This window comes from Dreissena polymorpha, chromosome 5 (assembly GCF_020536995.1).
Source record: "Dreissena polymorpha isolate Duluth1 chromosome 5, UMN_Dpol_1.0, whole genome shotgun sequence".
NCBI classification, from domain to species: domain Eukaryota; kingdom Metazoa; phylum Mollusca; class Bivalvia; order Myida; family Dreissenidae; genus Dreissena; species Dreissena polymorpha.
Genome location: NC_068359.1, coordinates 81,071,428 through 81,093,784, shown reverse-complemented (window position 1 = coordinate 81,093,784; position 22,357 = coordinate 81,071,428). Strand labels below are relative to the sequence as shown.

Genomic DNA, 22,357 nt, shown 5'->3' with positions numbered 1-22,357 from the left:
TGGTACACTTACTAACTATCATAAGGGGACTGGGCAGGCAAAGTTAGATAACTCTGGCGTGCATTTTGACAGAATTATGTGCACTTTTTATACTTAGAAAATTGAAAATTTGGTTAAGTTTTGTGTTTAGGTCCACTTAATTCCTACAGTATCAAAGCTATTGCTTTCATACTTGCAACACTTATTAACTATCATAAGGGGACTGTGCAGGCAAAGTAATGTAACTCTGACTGGCATTTTGACAGAATTATGTGCCCTTTTTATACTTAGAAAATTGAAAATTTTGTTAAGTTTTGTGTTTTGGTCCACTTTACCCCTAAAGTATCATAGATATTGCTTTCATACTTGGAACACTCGCAAACTATCATACGGGTACAGTAAAAGGACAAGTTGCATAACTCTGGTTGTCATTTTTACGGGATTATGGCCCTTTTTTGACTTAGTAACTTTGAATATATGGTTAAATTTTGTGTTTCGATCCACTTTACTTCTTAAGTATCAAGGCCATTGCTTTTTAACAGTTGGTTTTCCGTCTTTAGAAGCTGTTCTGCCAAGGCAAGAGCTGCGCATCACACAAGCCATTCTATCCAGCAAAACTGACAGTGTTGGTTTACAGAAATCAACAAAGGAGGGATTCCTGAACTATCAAAGTTTCCAAGCTATGCAGACAGTTATTAGCTGTGGTGATCTTTATTGGTTCTGTTGGTTTACTTGGATGGAACATGTGTGAACTTTTATAGAACTTTGAAAAGTCTATATCTGTCTATCTATAAACAAAAATCTGCTATGGTATAATAAGTTCAGATGTGCAAACAATGTCAAAGGGTTGTTAAATTAACAATTTGAAGGCAGTTATGCTGAAAAAATATGAAAGTTCTCATGCACATTTAGTTTGTATATCGACAAGTGTCTGCCAATAAATGTCAAACTAGTACTAGTAATACAAAACTGACCACAAGTATGTAAAAGCACTAAGTACATGTTGAGATCATTTTTAGTAAGATAGTGTAATTCTAAACAGTAGCAAATAGCTTGTTTAGTAAATGCATAATGCAATTAATATGATTTCCTTTATATTGTGTAATTAATAAATTGGTTGTTACTTGTTAATCAATGATAAATGTTTTATGGCTAGTACAAAACCAGCATTTTGTAAAAGGGAATAAAATAACACCACTTTGTAATTTCATATACGTAAATATTCGTGTACTGTAGGTTGATGACAGTGTTTTAGTATTACTCATTTTGTAACTATTATTTTATGTGCAAATAAATGATGTGAAGTGTTTTGTATCTCCACACAATACCACATACCTTTTATATATATACTGTGTTATGTGTTATTTGAATGTTTAAATAAAAAAATATGGATGATATAATATGATGCATTCTAATATTTGCATTCAAATTGAAACTATAGAGCTAAGTGTATGCAGTTTAGACTGTGATTTAAGAATTGCTACAAAATGGCTAGTTTTTTAGTGGCGACAAAATTTAAACTATTCAACAATAGTTTGCGAAAGAAAATTAGAATCCTGCCAGATACCTGTCCATGTCCATATATTTATTAAAAATACATGGTTATCAAAAAAACTTAAAAAGCTTTTGCCCGTAAATGAGGTAGCACCTATAATCAAATTATAGATAGATGAAAATTGAATATTACTAAATGGAGTTAAAATTTTCAAGATTACCGTTTTGGCCGAAGGCTGTTTTAAATAAATATATGTTATTACGATAAATGTACCTCCTGTCAAAGAGTATCTGAGCCATTCCAAAACTGTCTTAGTGGTGCACATGTTCACATTTAATATGTGACTTTTGATAAAGAACCTTTTAAATAATATCTTTTAAATTGAACATTTTAAAATATGAATAATATTTTTTCTATTCGTTAGTTTTACCGTTTCACTCTACTGAAAAACATGTTAACGTTTACATAATGACACCCCTGTGGAACCCCACCCCTGTCTGTGAAATGGAACAACCTATATACATGTCAAGTCAATATTTACATTTGGGGCCACACATGTTTTATATTTGAGTGATAATTTAATGCAGGGCAATGAAAAAAGCTTCAAGAGATCGACCCATTTTCTTTTACTTTCCCACATCCTTTTCATCACAAAAGGTGAGAAGCTCTGACTATGATTTTAATATGATTATTACTGCAGTACAAACGAAGTGACCTTCACAAACGTGCAAATATTGCTGACACAAAATCCTTAGCCTGCAACTTCTCACATTAGGGCCTAGCTGAAGGAACTTCACTGAATTGGTTTGATGCCTGATGGTACTGATAAAATCATTGAAAATTATTTTTAAAGCTATTAATTTGTTAAGTCACACATGGCCTGACCACCCCTTCCCCCATGTTGCAAATTGTCACACTTACTTACACCCCCTCCCCCCTACTGGAACGTGACATTCTTTATGTAGGGCCCTAGCTGAAGGAACTTCACTGAATTGGTTTGTTGCCTGAAAGTACTGACTGGACCTGTTTGTGTTGCGCTGTCAGGGGTAAAAAGCATCAAATGAAATATTAAGTAATGGTAGATAGAATTGACTAGGGCATGTTTAGAGGCCATTCTGCTGTGTCCTGTTAATATGCAGGACACCTTACTGGAGGCAAAATGTTCCCGGGCATGCATGACTTCAGCAATGCATTAGAAGTGCAAGTTGATGCTGTGTGATTATATTTGATGCGAATACTTTTAAGGTGAATACTTTGAGCATTCACAGTGTGGTGGCTACCATGTTTATTTGTGATTTTTTTAATCCAATTAGCAGACACTCATTCTTTTCATAGCAGATTATAGGGCTTCCCCTGGCGCGAATGTTCTCTAGCCAAATTTACTGTAGAACACAGAAATTCTTCATATTTTAATAGTATTGAAGGGCTTTATGGAGAAAAAGGTATAGCCAAATGGAAATTTCTTGAGCCAAATTGTCAAATTTGTAGCCGTTAATGGCAGAGCAGGCCCAGAGATTATCTTTGTTTTAATTATTGAGTTGTTGAATTGCACATCAGAAGTTTCACCTCAAACTGTAGGTTCTGTTTGCCCTAAATGAAAAGGATGTAGTTGTGAAGAAGAAATTGGTCAGCCTGTCATCTGGCCAACAAAACGAATCCTGGTATGTGAGACTGAATCCCGATGGCTATCACACGCCTGTTCTTAAGCATGGAGAGAATGTCATCGTGGAGCCTGATGATATCATAGACTACATCAGCCAGATAACACAGGGTGCTGGTAAGGGCTATTAACTGAGGTAGTTTGTTTTAGTTTTTAAAAAAGCCTGAATTGACCCCCTACCACTCAAATACCAATGTATTTTTTGCACTCTGTTATGTTCACAATGCTGCAATTCTTATCAGATCATAGTCCAAATTGTTGACGCTCTCACTACAGAGATCAGTACCCAGATTTAGATGAAGCTATACACTTATTTATTGATATAAAGAATAATTTATCAAGAACAATATTACTATTACCCTATGGAGAACCAGATATTCTGAAAAGTTGGTCTTAAATACAATTCATTAATACACAAAAAATATTTGAAAGTATTTTATAACATATAACAATTGTTTGTTCACAAAAAATTGTTAAAGATTCCATAGCTCAGTCATTTTGTGAAAATAAAATTGTGAAAGTTTCACTTGATTTTTAAACACAGGTCTGAAATACAAACATAGTTACAAAACTAGCATATATTATATTGAAACCATAGTCTAAAATCATGTACCGTATGTACATTTAATTTGAATAATAATCAATACAGATAATTTTTTTCTAATTGTATTTCTTCTTTGAAAATTCTGAAGAAAAGTCACTTTTTGTCCCCTTCCGGTGAAACCGTAGGGACTTATAGTTTGCTTCGTCAATCTATCTTTTTGTCTGTCCGTCACACTTTTCTGGATCCTGCGATAACTTTAAAAGTTCTTTATATTTTTTCATGAAACTTGAAACATGGATAGGTGGCAATATGGAGAATATGCACGTCATTTCATTTTGTTCCTATGTCAATAATTCTGGTTGCTATGGCAACAAATAAAAAAAAATTATTTTTTTACTGACAATGGTAGAGTTTCTCCGGTAGGGCACAATATTGCTTGGCAATCTCTTGTTGCAATTGTGACTAAAGTAGCCGAAGAGTGGTCATGATTACCGGTATGTAATCTGAAAAACCTTGTTCATGACATACCGTACTAAAATTGTGACGTCTAATTTAATCAGTTGGTTTCATTTGATATATTTGTGTTTTTATGTCCCCCACTATAGTAGTGGGGGACATATTGTTTTTGCCCTGTCTGTTGGTCTGTCTGTTGGTCTGTCTGTTGGTCTGTTTGCGCCAACGTTAACATTTTGCAATAACTTTTGCCATATTGAAGATAGCAACTTCATATTTGGCATGCATGTGTATCTCATGAAGCTGCACATTTTGAGTGGTGAAAGTTCAAGGTCAAGGTCATCCTTCAAGGTCAGAGGTCAAATATATGTGGCCAAAATCGCTCATTTTATGAATACTTTTGCAATATTGAAGATAGCAACTTGATATTTGGCATGCATGTGTATCTCATGGAGCTGCACATTTTGAGTGGTGAAAGGTCAAGGTCATCCTTCAAGGTCAGAGGTCAAATATGTGTGGCCCAAATTGCTTTTTTTATAAATACTTTTGCAATATTGAAGATAGCAACTTGATATTTGGCATGCATGTGCATCTCATGGAGCTGCACATTTTGAGTGATGAAAGGTCAAGGTCATCCTTCAAGGTCAGAGGTCAAATATATGTGGCCCAAATCACTTATTTTATGAATACTTTTGCAATATTGAAGACAGCAACTTGATATTTGGCATGCATGTGTATCTCATGGAGCTGCACATTTTCAGTGGTGAAAGGTCAAGGTCATCCTTCACAAGGTCAAGGTCATCCTTCAAGGTCAAACGTCATATAGGGGGACATTGTGTTTCACAAACATATCTTGTTGTTGTTGTTTTTTGTTGATTTTTAGTAAATATCTACAAAATATATATTTTATACATATATACTGTCATACAATTTGAGCTTTGTGGTGTAGTTTTATTTGTTTCAGACTGCTAATTACAATATAATTGATGCATTCATTGGTAGGAGGTCATCCATTAGTACCTAGCTTGGACTCAGAACTTGGTAAAAATGTCCAGCAGATGCGGAAAAAACTGGACAGTATACCAGTGGACATCCTCACATACGGGGTCATCTACCATCCACATTTGTCCACAACTGGCTGTCTCATACCCTACGCCATGCAGCGCTCTATGAAAGGTTTGAACAGTGAAACTATATTGTTTTTAATAATGGTTAACAGTTTATAGGCAGGGCATTTTATTTTAACCTTTTAAGATGTCAAAATTCTATCCCTTTTCCCCAGCAAGAATTTTGTCTCAACAGTTAATGAAGACTAACTATCGGGCAACAATTGGGCAACAATTGTCCAAAACAATGAATAATCATCAGTAAAATATGTATTTAACCCTTTGCATGCTGGGAAATTTGTAGTGTGCTAAAATGTCGTCTGCTGAATTTTTAAAATAAGCATTTTCTTCGATTTTTTTCGAAGAATACTATCAGAATAGCAAACAGTTTGGATCCTGATGAGACGCCACGTTCTGTGGCGTCTCATCAGGATCCAAACTGTTTGCAAAGGCCTTCAAAATTTGGTTCCAGCACTGAAAGGGTTAAATGTGCGTAAACATACAAATTGCCTTTGATTATTGCAAGTGTAGGAAGCCTGAAGCCCGTAAAGACCTTTCTTGATATTGTATTTGAGGTCAGTTGGGTCAAGATCATTAAAAAACAAGAGTGCCAAACTGTCACAAGATACGCCCGTTTTAAGACTTTGGACAACTTGATAACTTTACCATGACCCATATTTGAACTTGACCTACATATCATCTAGACACAACTTCTGACCAAAGTTGGTGAAGATCTGATGAAAACTACTTCAATTAGAGAGCAGACACCATGCTAAATGCTTGAAATGCACTACGGGACCTCGTGACCTAGTTTTTAACCTGGCAAGACCCATATTTGAACTTGACCTACATGTAGATATTGTCTAGACACAACTTCTGACCAAAGTTGGTGAAGATCGGATGAAAACTACTTCAATTAGAGAGCACTTGCTAAATGCTTGAAATGGTTTAAGTGACCCTGTGACCTAGTTTTTGACCTGGAATGACCCATATTCCAACTTGACCTAAATACTGTCTAGATACAACTTCTGACCAAGTTTGGTGAAGATTGGATGAAAACTACTTCAATTAGAGAGTGGACACCATGCTAAATGCTTGAAATGCACTAAGTGACCCTGTGACCTAGTTTTTGACCCAGCATGACCCATATTCGAACTTGACCTAGATATTGTCTAGATACAACTTCTGACCAAGTTTGGTGAAGATCGGATGAATACAATTTGAATTAGAGTCCGGACAAAGTGGCGCCGTTGAAAATGCACTAATTGACCCTATGACCTAGTTTTTGACCCGGCATGACCCATATTCGAACTTGGCCTATATATCAACTAGATGCAACTGCTGACCAAGTTTGGTGAAGATCGGATGAATACAATTTGAAATAGAGTCCGGACAAAGTGGCCCCTTTGAAAATGCACTTATTGACCCTATGACCTAGTTTTTGACCCGGCATGACCCATATTCGAACTTGGCCTAGATATCAACTAGATGCAACTGCTGACCAAGTTTGGTGAAGATCGGATGAATACAATTTGAATTAGAGTCCGGACAAAGTGATGCCTTCCGCCCGCCGCCCGCCGCCCGCCGCCCGCCAAGGGGTTTCACATAATACATCCCGTATTTATACGGGCGTATAAAAAGCAGACAGGTTATTGTGTGTCAATAACTTTAGTTTGCATTTACCCATCTTGATGAAACTTGGATATATTAAGCTTACATTGAGATCAGCCTTTGGACTGTAATTTGCGCAAGTTGTTGCAACTACTGGGTGAAGGATGAAGTTCAATGTTTGTAGTTAGTTTAAAAGCTAGTTGCCTCTCATTAATGTGAGTTAAGATTGAGATATTGCCCATAAAATTTGTTTTGAGGAGGCTTGCAGGAAAACCTAGTATGAATTTGGGGCAACTGAGTTCAAGGTCAAGGTCACTAAGACTGAAAATAGAAAAAAACAGGTGGCTTCCTGTTATGGCACGCCTGAACCACAAAAATGAGAAAAACTAAGTTTAAGTTACTTAAACTAGGTTTTTCTCTACTTAAATTCAATTTAAGTTACTTAATTCGAATTAACGCTGCTTAAAATGAATTTAAGTAGTTTTTGTGGTTCCCGCGGCGTTAACGCTAATTAAAACACCGAAAATGCATTAACGGTGCTTAATGGTAATTTTCTTACTTAAGTTGAATTAATTCAACTTAACAAGGATTTTCTCTATCAATTGTACTATTTTCAATTAAGTTGCGTTAAAATAGGTTTTTCTACTTAAAATATGTTTTTAGTTACACGAATTCAACTTTAGTAAGGAATTTTACTTAAGTTGTAAAGTCGAATTGTTTTGATTGGTCAGTTAATGATCCGGAAGACCTAAGCCAATCAGAAACGTCGTAACAAACGTAATCTTGAATTCAGGATAATTATGATCAAGCAATTGAGTGGTGGTTTATTTATAAGAAAAAGATGAAGCCATACTATGACTTAGCTTGTGGAATGTCATATGGCCTTCTTTTTAAGAAAACAACCCATGTGTAATCAAGGGGTACCCTTCAATTAACTAGACAATTACCAATACTGTTAAAACAACAACAAAATGTTGGTTGTTTTTAAAAAGGGAACTGAAATAACAAATACAGGATATGAAAGACAATTAACGAGCAATCACTGATCCTCATGACATTTTTAATACTGTATTATGGATTCGTTTGTTACCATTGCAATATTTACACACTCATAAAAAAATATAAATTGTTAACTGCTGCACTAAAACAACAATTAAATTCTTAATTAGGTTTATTTTGAATCTCATCAAACAATATAGGATAATATTTCGGAAGAACGAATGACATTTAACAAATGCATACATTAGTTCTTTTAATTAATATCTAAACTGGGAATATATACTGAATATATGTCTCTGTCTAAACTATTTATTTCTAAAGGGGAAAAATCAGAACACTTAAGTTAGATATGTTTCTAATTAATATGTTAACAGTACATTTTTTTCTTTTTTTACATTTAAAATTATTTTAAAAGACAATAGTGCACTCAGACTTAAAATATCACCTGGGTAATTTCTGATATGTGTACTTTTTGGGATTGTTTACTTATAAGTTCACTGCCAATACTGAGATACTGGAGACTGTTTTTTTTCCATTTAAATACTAAAATCAAAGCCAAAATTTACATGTATAGAATATAATTAAGTTGGATTCGGTGACACGATATAATCTTTAATTTCTACCTGGGACATATAATATAGTCCCAGTTTCTACATACAAGCTGGTATGACTACTCGTATACAAGACAAGTTATTACTACAGGTAAATGCGATATGACCCGGAAATATATAGACGGGCGGATCGTTTTTGATGTTTATTGCATAGTTACTGACTGTCAGCAAAATTTGATGATGAAAGGGTGTTTTGAATGTTATTCCAGACTAAAACAAATTTTAGCTGACTTAAGATTCTAATCCAAATTTATAATATCTGTATTTTTTGCTCGTACCACATGGCAATCTTTTTCTTCCGACCTCGGGCATGAATTTATTAACAAACCTGACAACCAATCAAAACGCTTGTTTCATATGCTTATTTTCGGACGCGAGTTTTGACTTAACGATAATTAATAATTCAACTTAAGTAAAAATTTTATTACTTAAGTAATAATTAAATACAATTAACGATGCGAAAGCACTTAAATTAATTTTAAGCAGCGTTAAATGCAATTTAAGTAACTTAACGGTAATAAAAATCAATTTTTGTTGTTCGGGCGCACTTAACGAGTTAAACTAAGTTTTTCTCTGCTTAATTCATTTTTCTCACATAAATAGAAAATAACTCTTCTTAACTACTTAATGCATTTAGTAGCGTTAATTCGAATTAAGTTACTTAAATTGAGTTTAAGTAGTGAAAAACTAAGTTTAAGTTACTTAAACTTAGTTTTTCTCTTTTTTGTGGTTCAGGCGTGCCATATCCTGTTAATAACTTTAGTTTTCATAAAAAATCTTGATCAAACTTGCACATAGACAGGGCATCTTGGGTTAAAGATCAAGGTCACAGATGATAAAATTAGCAAAAAGGCTAACTCTCAATAGCTTTAGTTTGGATAGAAGTTTTTTCTGAAAGTTTGTTAAAAGGTAGCCTACTTAAATACACTAGGACCCTGCTTGATATTGCATTTTGACCAGTCGTGTCAATGTTCAGTTTGCTGTTACTAAAAATATATAGATGATTTTTGGTGCATACTTAAACTTTACATTGGATAGATATTGGAGTTAAATTATGCATTTTGGTTGCTTTATGCCAACCTAGTATTGAGGTTCAACTGGAGCCAGTCAGGTTAAGTTCAAGGTCACTGATACTTAAAATAAAATAAAAAGTGTTCTTAATAATCTAAGTTTGGATGGTGATATTTTTCCTAAATTTTTAAGTTTGAATAGCTTAAATATACAACTACATTCTTATTTGGACCAGTTGGGTCATGGTCGAAGTGACTGCGTCCACGGTGTAAATGCATATGGGTGGCCTATCTGTCAAAATGCTGCCACTCTGTTCATTCTTGGCTGCCTCTCTGTCATAAACAAGAAAATGGATGATAGTAATTCACAAAACAGGTAAGAAAATCTAAAATTAAAACCCGTTAACACATGTGTGCATAAAAAGAGGTGGTCCATGAGTTGAAGCATATATCCAGCTACAGATTCACAGGTCCAAACACTTATCACAAATTCTATCGAAGATGGAATGATGAAGAGGGTGGTGGAACAATCGTGCATACATGCCACTTTGATGACTTATTAACATAGCTTTTCTGTAATATGTCAAATATCTAGTGTCATTGATATCATCTTTATGATCAAATCTTTGCGTTCAATGTAAGCTATATAGTAATTTTCATCAATTTTACTTAAAAAATGGCTACTTTCGCTTTCGTTGTGGCATGGAAAGCCTCTCGATCGGCTCACTTTTCTGGCAGTTTTTGAGTGGTAAAATTTCAAGGTGAACATCATCCTTCAAGGTCTAGGGATCAAAAAAATAAATCCAAGGGAAGTAATAAGCTTTAAATGGACATAATTATCTGACCTGCCAAATTATATATTTGTTTTAAATAAATCAAAGTGGCACAGTAGGCGGCATTGTGTTTCTAACAAACAAATCGTGGTAAAAGGTCAAGGTCATCATTCAAGGTCTAAGGTCATAAATACAAATCAAAGTGAAGTAATAAGCTTGAAAGGGAGATAATTATTCAATATTGAAATAGCAACTTGATATTTGGCATGCATGTGTATCTCATGGAGCTGCACATTGAGTGGTGAATCTACAGTCACGGTATAGTGGCTTTTAATTATTTGCTACTAAAAATAGAGAGTGGCTTTTAATTATTTGCTACTGAAAATAGAAATTTGTTAGAGACAATTATTTTCAAGGGAAGTAATTTATGTAATTATAAATCTCATATTATATATTTCCTTACCAAGAATTTAACTTCTTTTCATAGTTACTGTACAGATTTTTTATTTTGATTATTTATAACTCAAATAAATGATTTGTCAAAGTTTTTATACACCCGTTTTAAAAAAACGGGACGTATTATAGTTTCACCTTGGCGGCGGGCGGTGTCCACAGCTGTGTCCGCTCTCTAATTCAAAAAGTTTTCATCCGATCTTCACCAAACTTGGTCAGAAGTTTTATCTAGACAATATCTAGGTCAAGAACGAATATGAGTTATGCCGGGTCAAAAACTAGGTCACAGGGTCACTTAGTGCATTTCAAGCATTCAGCATGGTGTCCGCTCTCTAATTGAAGCAGTTTTTATCTGCTCTTCACCAAACATGGTCAGAAGTTGTATCTGGACAATATCTAGGTCAAGTTCAAATATGGGTCATGCCGGGTCAAAAACTATGTCATGGGGTCACTTAGTGCATTTCAAGCATTTAGCATGGTGTCCGCTCTGTAATAGAAGTAGTTTTCATCCGATAATCACCATACATGGTCAGAAGTTGTATCTAGACAATATCTAGGTCAAGTTCGAATATAGGTCATGCCGGGTTAAAAACTAGATCACGAGGTCACTTAGTGCATTTCAAGCATTAAGTATGGTGTCCGGTCTCTAATTGAAGTAGTTTTCATCCGATCTTCACCAAATTTGGTCAGAAGTTGTGTCTAGACATTATCTAGGTCAAGTTCAAATATGGGTCATGGTTAAGTTATCAAGTTGTCCAAAACCTTCAAACGAGCTTATCTTGTGACAGTTTGGCACTCTTGTTTTTTTAAATGATATAATTATCATTTCTTTACTGTACTAGTTTGTGAATGGTAGGGTTCACTACATACCTCTGGACTAATGTCTATAGGTACATGATGAACTGTGGCTATGATCTCTTTGATAAACCACAGGCCTTGGTTGTCAGTGATGTCTGACTTGGTCATTTTGACTGTCTACAGACCCCTACCCCCTGGTTGGATTGGACAAAATCCAAGGGAAGTAATAAGCTTTAAAGGGAGATGATTTGTATACCTGCCAAATGATAAATAGAAAAATTATTTTATAGCAGCGCAGTAGGGGGCATTGTGTTTCTGACGAACACATCTCTTGTTTGTCTTTGAACTTTCTTCCTCTCTGGAGGCCACATGATGACAAATGGTCCAAATTGTTATCTCTGCTAAGTTTGAATCAGGGTCATTTGCATCTGAAAACTAGGTCACCAGGTATTTGAAAACTAGGTCACCAGGTATTTGAAAACTAGGTCACCAGGTATTTGAAAACTAGGTCACCAGGTATTGAAAAACTAGGTCACCAGGTATTTGAAAACTAGGTCACCAGGTATTTGAAAACTAGGTCACCAGGTAGTGGAAAACTAGGTCACCAGGTATTTGAAAACTAGGTCACCAGGTATTTGAAAACTATGCCACCAGGTATTTGAAAACTAGGTCACCAGGTATTTGAAAACTAGGTCACCAGGTATTTGAAAACTAGGTCACCAGGTATTTGAAAATACATTTAACAAGTCTTTAATCTTGATGTATGTATTACTCAACCTCAATCAAATATTTGAACATATCAAGGACATTTGATTATGGTTAAGTTTAAAAAAAAACACTTGTCAAGTCTTCGACAATTATTGTACTTTGAACACAAATGAGTGCTATTCAGCCGTCATGGACATCTTGTTCTTAAAAAAAAAAGATTTTAGAAACTTGGGCATGAAGGTTGTTTAAATACAACTTATGTCCTTAAAGGGACAAGTACATGTTTTTAAATGCTTAATATCATCAGTTATGTAATCCTGGTATATAACTTTGTAAAACTGGATGAAATTTATTCATTAATGCACATTTTTAAGAGAACTTTGAGAAGAGGTTAAGTCTCTTGATCGAGCTGGCCACTCGGCACCCTGAGCTGCGTGACAGCTACTTGAACAAGTCGCAGCTGGCGGCCTCCAACTTCGATACGATCACCGACGTGGACCGGGTCAAGGCACAGTTGGATGACCTCATGAACTTCTTTGCTGAAGTGGAGGAACAGCTAAGAAAGATCAGAGAAGGTAGTGGTACTAGTGGCAAATATGGCTTCCCCAGGCTCAAAATTGTCTTGAGCCAATTTATTGCAGACAATTTTTAACACATTAATTCTTAATTTGATCAGTTTTATTGGGTTTAATCAACAAGAAAAATTTGTAGTCAGGTGCAATTTCTTTAGCCTAATTTGCTAGTTTGTAGCCACTGGCTAATTTGGCGAATGGCATAGGAAGCCTACATTGTAAAATTGTCTTAATAATGGTATTTATTTTTTAGCTGATCTCAGAATATAGTGCTCATTGTGATCTCTAGTGTTGGCGAGTGGCTTTCCATAAAAACATTTCTAGATTTTCACGAAACTTAAAAAACAGATCTTCAGGTGAGCTCTCTTTATAATTTAATGAAATCATTACAGTCTGCTGCATAAATACTTCGATAGATCTAAAGAAAGATCTAAAAATAAATTGAAAACAAGAGAGTTTTTAGCTTATAAGTCCCATAGGATTCTTGTTTCGTATATAGCACAAAGAGTCCCACTATAAAAAAAAATGTTGAAAATAATTCTCTGTGATATATCTTGCCATGCCCAAAGGTAACATGTTAATTTAAAAATATTCTCTCTGAGGCACAAGGCAAACAAATGTTGCTTTTTATGTGCAAAAGCAAGATTTTCTAGTTAGTTTGTGAAATGTATTACCATGGCCCCAACATTGGCCTCATGGTGGTGGTCACATGCTTACTTCTATTATTATATATACACATGTATATAGTCTTTACCACTTAGATAGGTATTTTTATGCATTTGTAGTCTCTTAGAAAGTTAAATTTCATTTAAGACCTTTCTGACTAGATTCAAGTTTTAAAAGCTTTATTTCCAACCCTAAGATACTGATTAGCAGTAAACAGCATGAAACCTGAACAGACTGTGAGTTACTGGCATGCTGTTCTGGTTTTAAGCTGTTTGCAGATAGCCATTTTCACTTAGCTTCCAAGTGGAAAAAGATTAAATTGCAAAATGACTTGACTATGATTTTAAAATATTCTTATAGGAACACACAAGGCCCAAGAGGACTCGTACTTTGAAAAGTTTGATGTAGAAGTCATCTATCAAAACGTGCTCAAATGATTCCCCATAAGTAAACATAAGCCATGCTTCAGGGATGGGCATTTGCTTTGATTTTATCAAATTACCTGGGTCTTTTAAATGGAAATTAATGAAATAAAAATATGTCTGTATTGTTCCCCCATACATTTAAGCGGGTATGCACGATTTTTATGTCCCCCACTATAGTAGTTGGGGACATATTGTTTTTGCCCTGTCTGTCTGTTGGTCTGTCTGTCTGTTTGCGCCAACTTTAACATTTTGCAATAACTTTTGCTATATTGAAGATAGCAACTTCATAGTTGGCATGCATGTGTATCTCATGAAGCTGCACATTTTGAGTGGTGAAAGGTCAAGGTCATCCTTCGAGGTCAGAGGTCAAATATATGTGGCCAAAATCGCTCATTTTATGAATACTTTTGCAATATTGAAGATAGCAACTTGATATTTGGCATGCATGTGTATCTCATGGAGCTGCACATTTTGAGTGGTGAAAGGTCAAGGTCATCCTTCAAGGTCAGAGGTCAATTATATGTGGCCAAAATCGCTCATTTTATGAATACTTTTGCAATATTGAAGATAGCAACTTGTTATAAGTGTTAAATTGTAATATATTGATAAAAATATGTTACAATAACACAAAATAGGCTAGAAAAATTATACTTTGAAGAAGAATTTCATGACATGCAGCAAAGACAAATTAGCGCCCCGAGCCGATTGTGACCTAGATATTTTGTACATATTTGCCTACAATAATCGAAGCATTCGTCTTTTTATAAGGATCAGAGTTAGTGTTCGTGTGTCATATGAATAGATATCGTTGCAGGAAATTATAATGATATGTAAAACTTAATTTAGATTCACATGGTGCATGCATGATATACATGCAGAATTAAATATCTGGCCTATTTAGCATTTTTTGACACATGTTCTTCATAGCTTTTATTTTAATTTATATTGAAATTTATGTACCGGGTATACAAAGATTTTTACACATTTTATATAAATTCAACAAAATATTTGACAAAATGGTCTATCCCCGCTTTAAATTAAAAAAACTTAGAAATTTGAAAACTTTGTTTAAAAAATTGTTCTCAAATGTTTATACTCTAATGCGCATGCACACATGTTTTAGAGGGAAGCTTCATATCGGATGAGTTGTGGTTGTTTGGGCCGATGTTCACGGCAGCAGACATTGGTCTTGCGGTCCTCCTACACCGGCTCACACTACTCGGGCTTGCACGACGATTCTTCCCTCCCGACAGGTGCCCCTGCATTCACCAGTACTTCTACCAGGTGCAGAAACGACCGGCGTTCCAGAAAATACAGCACGAGATAGGGATGTTGAGGCTGACCTTGGCCTTGCAGACTTTGAAAGCAGCTTCCCCGTATTTACTTGCTTTGGGTATAGTAGGAGTGGGAATAGGGGCTGGATATTATGTGTACAAAAAGATTAATGAATCTGAGTAAACCTGTGATTTAAGAATCTTTTTAAATAAGTGTTGTTTCAGTGATTTTTTTCCGCCTAAAAGTACAGCCTCTTACAGGCTGTTTTTCAATTGCAAAAAGTACAAAAAGTATGTTTCCCAATCGCAAAAAGTAACATTTTTCCCCAAATTTGACCGAACTTTCCCAAACATACATGTATGCCAAACTTTTCCAATTAACTAAATAATTGGTTTATTGAGTTTTTTATACTGCAATTTAAGTCTCTAGCACCTTTTAATATACACCTGTAAATGTTAGAAAGCAGTTAAACATGCACTTATAAACAGTTGGTATACTGTTATTTTTAATCATATTAATAATGTTTAAAGTTTTCCCAATTTCATGGTTAATCAAGCTTTTTATCTGTATAAAAATGGCACAGGCTGTAAAATATAAAGCAACAAAACTCACTATGTTTTTTTTATTGCTTAGGTAATTTGCTTATTGTTTATCGCTGGACCATTTGACTGTTAAGATACTTGTACTCAGTTTACTTGCCTTGTTTTGATATGTTATCAGTGATATGTAAACAATACATTACCATAGCAACTGTGATGGTCATTTTGAGTACCGGTACCAGTGTTTCAAATGGAAAATTACAAGACTATTGAAATACCAGTTTTAATCTGTCGTTGAATTCATAGGAAAACATAACAAATAACATTTTAGTAAATGTAAGGTGGTACCGTACCTTCTATTTAGCGAATCTCTTATATATAACCAATAATATTAACAGTTATATTTTGCTCATCCTGAGTGCATGCTACATGTATAGACATTAAAGACTGTTTATAATGAATGATTTTATGTTCAAAAGAACACGTTTTACTCTGTCACTTTAAAAGCATTTAAACAAATGTAGATTTTTACATTTTGTATATAGACCCATCTCTTAATGGGATTTGTTATGGGAACACCCTTGGAAGGCGGATGGATAGGTTGCTGCTTTCCTTTCTCTTCATGATACAGTTTTCATAGAATCATCACCAAATAAAACCAACCTGTCCCACCAGGAACTTTAGACATATTCATTTATTGCCAATGTTTTATAAAAAAGCAAAATTCTCTGTTTCAGCTCTGGTAACTCATTCTCCTTTCATCAAATCTTCACAAAACTATCCAGATATGGGGTCCATTTTTTACAACGAGAGAATATTTCTGTCCATGACCTTAAACCTATTTATTTTAGCTCTATGGCATCGAAAGCCTCGGGTTTATGGAAACGCTCTAGAGTCCGTTTTCTGGGCCTAGAACCAGTAATTGGTGTCTAAAGGGAGATCTAAACTTTAAAAAATGCTACCACAGTAGGGATCGAACCAGTGACCTTCCGGTCACTATCCAATACGCCATTGGGACCTTTTATCTTATGACCTCATGACGTTATTAATGATGATGATCCCTGGATCCCTATGTTAAGTGTCCTGGTTTCTGATTGTGAAATCATGATGAATTGTGTGAAATCATGATTCATTTCGCGAAATCATAATGAATTGTGTGAGATTGTGTTACAAACTGAAAACTACAATTGCATATAAGCTGAACTGTTATTCATAAGTATGAATGAAAAATATTTGTCGCAGAACTTTTTGTGCAATGTACATGGATGGCTATTGAAATTGTAAAATCATTATTGGTGTGCAAAAGTTTTCTTTGATTTTGGGGTTTACGGATCCACAAATTCAACACAGACACATTCGAAAATGACTGATTACAGATTTGACAATGCCACATTTGTGTTTTTGCATAATTTTAAATCCATGAAGTAACGAACCGATGATGGTCTTCTTTTAACCACCCAATTTCTTGCACCAGAATATGTATGATTTTACAGTATATCAGGTAGAGAAAAAGCATTCAGAGTAATTTTAGTATTAAAAAATAATTGAACCTTGGATTTTAGTGTAATTGTGTTCGAATGTATATGAGTCGTGTTCTGAGAAAACTGGGCATAATGCTTGTGCGCTAAGTGTCATCCAAGATTAGCCTGTGCAGTCCACACAGGCTAATCAGGCATGCCACTTTCCGCTTTTATGATATCTTTTGTTTAAATGAAGTCTCTTCTTAGCAAAAATCAAATTTAGGCGGAAAGTGTCGTGCCTGATTAGCCTGTGTGGACTGCACAGGCTAATCTGGGATGACACTTTACACACATGCATTATGCCCAGTTTTCTCAGAACAGACTCATGTTATTTTACTTTTTTGACCACTTCAGTGACTTTTACTAACAATAGGGACATTGATGATTGTTTATCAATTAATCTGTAAAGGCCTTTTGTTAGTACTCATGTGGGAGTTGTCATCGAGACTATGGTATATTTATATGGTGAATTTAAATGGTATAATTGTTAGATATATTTTTTCAGTATATGTGCTGTTCTTCTTTTACCATTAAATAGATAATTTGACTTTTTATGCCCCCTTTCGCAGAAAAGGGGGTATATAGTTTTCGCACTGTCTGTCAGTCAGTCTGTCTGTCAGTCTGTCACACTTTTCGTGTCCACTCTCTAACTCAAATAGTTTTCATCCGATCTTTACGAAACTTGGTCAGAAGCTGATCTAGACAATATCTACGTCAAGTTCGAATATGGGTCATGCCGGGTCTAAAACTAAGTCACGGGGTCAAAAAAACAAATCCAAGGAAAGTAATAAGCTTTAAATGGACATAATTGTCTGACCTGCCAAATTATTTATTTTTGTTAAATAAATCAAAGCAGCGCAGTAGGCGGCATTGTGTTTCTGACAAACACATCGTGGTAAAAGGTCAAGGTCAAGGTCATCCTTCAAGGTCTAAGGTAAAAAATACAAATCCAAGGGAAGTAATAAGCTTTAAAGGGAGATAATTATTCAATATTGAACACAGCAACTTGATATTTGGCAAGCATGTGTATCTCATGGAGCTGCACATTTTGAGTGGTGAATCTACAGTCACGGTAGTAGCTTTTAATTATTTGCTACTAAAAATAGAGATTTGTTAGAGACAATTATTTTCAAGGGAAGTAATTTATACAATTATAAATCTCAGAATATATATGTCCTTACCAAGAATTTAAGTTCTTTTCACAGTTACTGTTAAGATTTTTATTTTGATTTTTTATAACCCAAATGATTATTTGTCAAAGGTTGTTTTTTTAATGATATAACTATCATTTCTTTCCTGTACTTATTTGTGAATGGTAGGGTTCATTACATACCTGTGGACTTATGTCCATAGATACATGTTGAACTTTGGCTATGATCTCTTTGATAAACCACAGGCCTTGGTTGTCAATGATGTCTGACTTGGTCATTTTTAACTGTCAACAGACCCCCCCCCCCCCAGTTGGATTGGACAAAATCCAAGAGAAGTAATAAGCTTGAAAGGGAGATGATTTCTATACCTGCCAAATGATAAATATAATTTTTATTTCAAAGCGGTGCAGTAGGGGGCATTGTGTTTCTGACGAACACATCTCTTGTTAAAATATAGAACTCTTTACTACTAAGTTGGAAAAACAAAATTATTATAGTCTAAAATTTATTTATATACATAAAAATCAATACTTATGTAATAATTAGTTTTTAATTTCGCCTGAGCAAGAAAAAAAAATCATATTTATATTTGTATATCTGAGGAAGACTTTTCATTCCTTTATCTTTTGAAATTGTAAGATTTTCTTTTCTAGAGCAATTTAAATTCATTTATATTTTGGATTCAGTGTTGTGACTTATGTTTTGATGTTCACACTTTCCAAGCTTGAAGCAAATGCAAATGTTGTTTTCATTGATTATGTGTTTTGTGGATTTTGTTTCCAGAAGTTGTTTAGTCACTGGTTTGCATTTAATGCCTTGAAATTGTGTTAATTATAAAAACTAATTGCATGCCAACAAGAAAGGTGTATATATTGTTGATTTAACAGTAATTCGTATTGCACTGTTATCAATTATGAAACTACAGTATTTTATTGTGTACAATTATTTATTATGAAAAATATGTTCATAAGTACTTTTGACAAAAAAGTTAAGAAAATCGTTCACAGAGTAGCAATTTTTGGTAGCGTTTCTTGTGAATATTTGTCTAGGTAATGGACAGTTATAAACACCATCAGAAGTGTACTACCCAAATAACATTACGGAGTCCATGGCGATCACTTATTACGTATTTAAATGAGGCTTTAAGGAGAACTGTACCTTGAGATTTTTTATACACGCAGTGTGTTTAATAAGTTGCTATTTTTACACGGTACTGCAGTTTAAATTTTATTTCCACAAGACCAGCTGTGTTCCAAAGTTTGCGATTTCTGCCGAAAATTTGTCTGCATTGTTGAACGGTTTTAATTTAAATTTCGCGCCGAATTATCATGTTACCTTCCGTATTTTCAAAACGGAAGACCAACGGTACCTTTTATTTAAAAAAAAAATCTCACAGAAAGTATAAGATTCGTAACATGTATTAGTAACTCAAGTTACCGCAGCTCTCAATGGATGCTTTTTAGCTCACCTGATTGCTCAGGTGAGCTTTTGTGACCGGTCTTTGTCCGTGGTATGTCCGTACGTCCGTTAACATTTGCTCGTAAACACTCTAGAGGCCACATTTCTTGTCCCATCTTCATGAAACTTGGTCAGAAGCTTTATCCCAATGAAATCTCAGCCGAGTTTGAAACTGGGTTGTGCCGGGTCAAAAACTAGGTCACTAGGTCAAAAAAAAGAAAAACCTTGTAAACACTGTAGAAGTCACATTTCATGCCCAATCTTCATGTAACTTTGTCAAAATGTTTGTCTTAATTATATCCAGGTTTAGTTCAAAAGTGGTTTTGATCCGTTGAAAAACATGGTCGCCAGTGGGCGGGGCAGTTTTCCTTATTTGGCTATAGAGAAACCTTGTAAACACTCTAGAAGTCACAATTTTTGCCCAATCATCGTGAAAATTGGTCAAAACATTGGTCCATGTCTCGGATTTGTTTGAAAATGGTCGAGATCGGCGAAAAAACATGGCCGCCAGTGGGCGGGGCATTTTTCTCTATATGTATATAGTGGCAGTTTTCCCTATTTGGCTATAGAGAAACCTTGTAAACACTCTAGAAGTCACAATTTTTGCCCAATCATCATGAAAGTTGGTCAAAACATTGATTTTATTGATGATATCTCGGACGAGTTTGAAAATGGACAGGATCGCAGAAAAAACATGGCCACAAGTGGGCGGGGCATTTTTTCTCTATATGTATATAGTGAAAACATGTGAACACAGTAGAAGTCACATTTTTGGCCCAATTTGTATGAAGTTTGCTCAGAACAGAGTTTTTACGAGAGTTGAGTTCAAAAATGGTTCCGGTCAGTTGAAAAACATGGCTGCTGGGAGGGGGGCAGTTTTCTCATTATGCCCCCCCCCCCCCCCCCTTCGAAGAAGAGGGGGTATATTGTTTTGCTCATGTCGGTCTGTCCGTCCACCAGATGGTTTCTGGATGATCACTCAAGAGCGCTTATGCCAAGGATCAAGAAACTTCATAGGTACATTGATCAGGACTCGCAGATGACCCCTATTGATTTTCAGGTCACTAGGTCAAAGGTCAAGGTCATGATGACCCGAAATAGTAAAATGGTTTCCGAATGATAACTCAAGAACGCTTATGCCTAGGATCATGAAACTTCATAGAAACATTGATCATGACTCGCAGATGACCCCTATTGATTTTCAGGTCACTAGGTCAAAGGTCATGATGACCGGAAAAAGTAAAATCGTTTCCAGATGATATCTCAAGGACGCTTAGGCCTAGGATCATGAAACTTCATAAGTACATTGATCATGACTCGCAGATGACCCCTATTGATTATCAGGTCACTAGGTCAATGGTCAAGTTCACAGTGCCAAAAAAACGTATTCACACAATGGCTGTCAAGGTCATGGTGACTCAACTTAGAAAAATGGTTTCCGGATGATAACTCAAGAATGCTTACGCCTAGGATCATGAAACTTCATAGGTACATTGATCATGACTCGCAGATGAAATAATGATGAAACTTGACCAGAATGTTTGTCTGGACAATATCTAGGTCAAGTTTGACATTTGGTAAAGATTGAATGAACCGACTCCTCTCAGGTGAGCGAACTAGGGCCATTTTGGCCCTCTTGTTTGTTTATCATATTGGTGTCATAGAATAAAGGTTTATTAATTTTTAATCTTGAATACGCTGAAATACCGTAAACATGAAGAGTCATTATCTTGTTTACAGTACTTTTAAAAACATTTCAAGTTTATTTTCAAAGACGTTTTATCATTCGTTTACAATAAATTTCTGTGTTAACCTTATCTTGATATTTTGTTCATTCATTTTAAGTGTATTATAAACACCGTGCAATCATGACGTATTTATTTATTACGTAGTCAGTAAGTTTACGTTCGATTGTGTTTACCTATATCGTTGTTTGTGACTTCGTTTATACATAACTAGATATTTGTTAATAACAAAAGAAAAAGAAAACAATCATGTCTTTGTTGTTTGTTTTTTCAATTACATGTATTTGGAAATACTGGATAATTCAAACCGACCTTTTGAAAATATGTCGCTTTACGTATGAAACAAAACAGTGAGACAGACCGGATGTCTTTTTAATTCTACAGTAAGGCCCGAACATTTATTGAACTATTTATATCCATTGTAAATTGTAGGACATGTTTAGTTTGAGAACATAAAATACTCTCAAGTCATCACTGACAAACCCTTATAGATCGACCTGCAGACACGTTTGATTGAAATACTGGGATTCGGCAAAAACTCGTGTCTTTTTTCTAAGTATATGTAGGATGTTGCCCGGTTGGCTCAGTTGGGAGAGCGCTGTCCCGATACTCCATGGCCGCGCTGTCCTGATACTGCGTATATATACGAAATATCTTCTAAAGCTTAATCCTGTAAAGGCGGAAAGGGTCGTCCCTGATTAGCCTGTGCGGACTGAACAGGCTTATCTGGGGTGACACTTAACGCATATGCATTAAACCCCGTACGCGACACTTATGTTCACAGCTATTACTAGCAGTGTATAGCC

At 35.1% G+C, this 22,357-nt stretch overlaps 1 protein-coding gene and 1 long non-coding RNA gene across 2 annotated transcripts; both read left to right on the top strand.

Moving 5' to 3' along the window:
• The first annotated feature begins 1,798 nt into the window (after window positions 1-1,798).
• Window positions 1,799-21,801, top strand: LOC127882084 (ganglioside-induced differentiation-associated protein 1-like). The gene is made up of 5 exons (XM_052430522.1): window positions 1,799-2,131; window positions 3,053-3,251; window positions 5,134-5,307; window positions 12,575-12,775; window positions 14,987-21,801. The coding sequence occupies exons 1-5, from the start codon at window positions 2,066-2,068 to the stop codon at window positions 15,319-15,321; spliced, it is 975 nt and encodes a 324-aa protein (XP_052286482.1). The 5' UTR covers window positions 1,799-2,065; the 3' UTR covers window positions 15,322-21,801.
• Window positions 10,166-12,565, top strand: LOC127882091 (uncharacterized). Its single transcript, XR_008050399.1, has 3 exons — window positions 10,166-10,559; window positions 11,628-12,123; window positions 12,170-12,565. It is a non-coding gene; the product is annotated as an uncharacterized LOC127882091 (long non-coding RNA).
• Window positions 21,802-22,357: the final 556 nt, after the last annotated feature.

Excerpts from the sequence above, each read along its gene's own strand:
- LOC127882084 (XM_052430522.1), top strand. The coding sequence starts at position 2,066 with ATGAAAAAAGCTTCAAGAGATCGACCCATTTTCTTTTACTTTCCCACA. Across the intron at positions 2,132-3,052 it reads CATCCTTTTCATCACAAAAG|GTTCTGTTTGCCCTAAATGA; the intron begins GTGAGAAGCTCT and ends CTCAAACTGTAG. Across the intron at positions 12,776-14,986 it reads GCTAAGAAAGATCAGAGAAG|AGGGAAGCTTCATATCGGAT; the intron begins GTAGTGGTACTA and ends CACATGTTTTAG.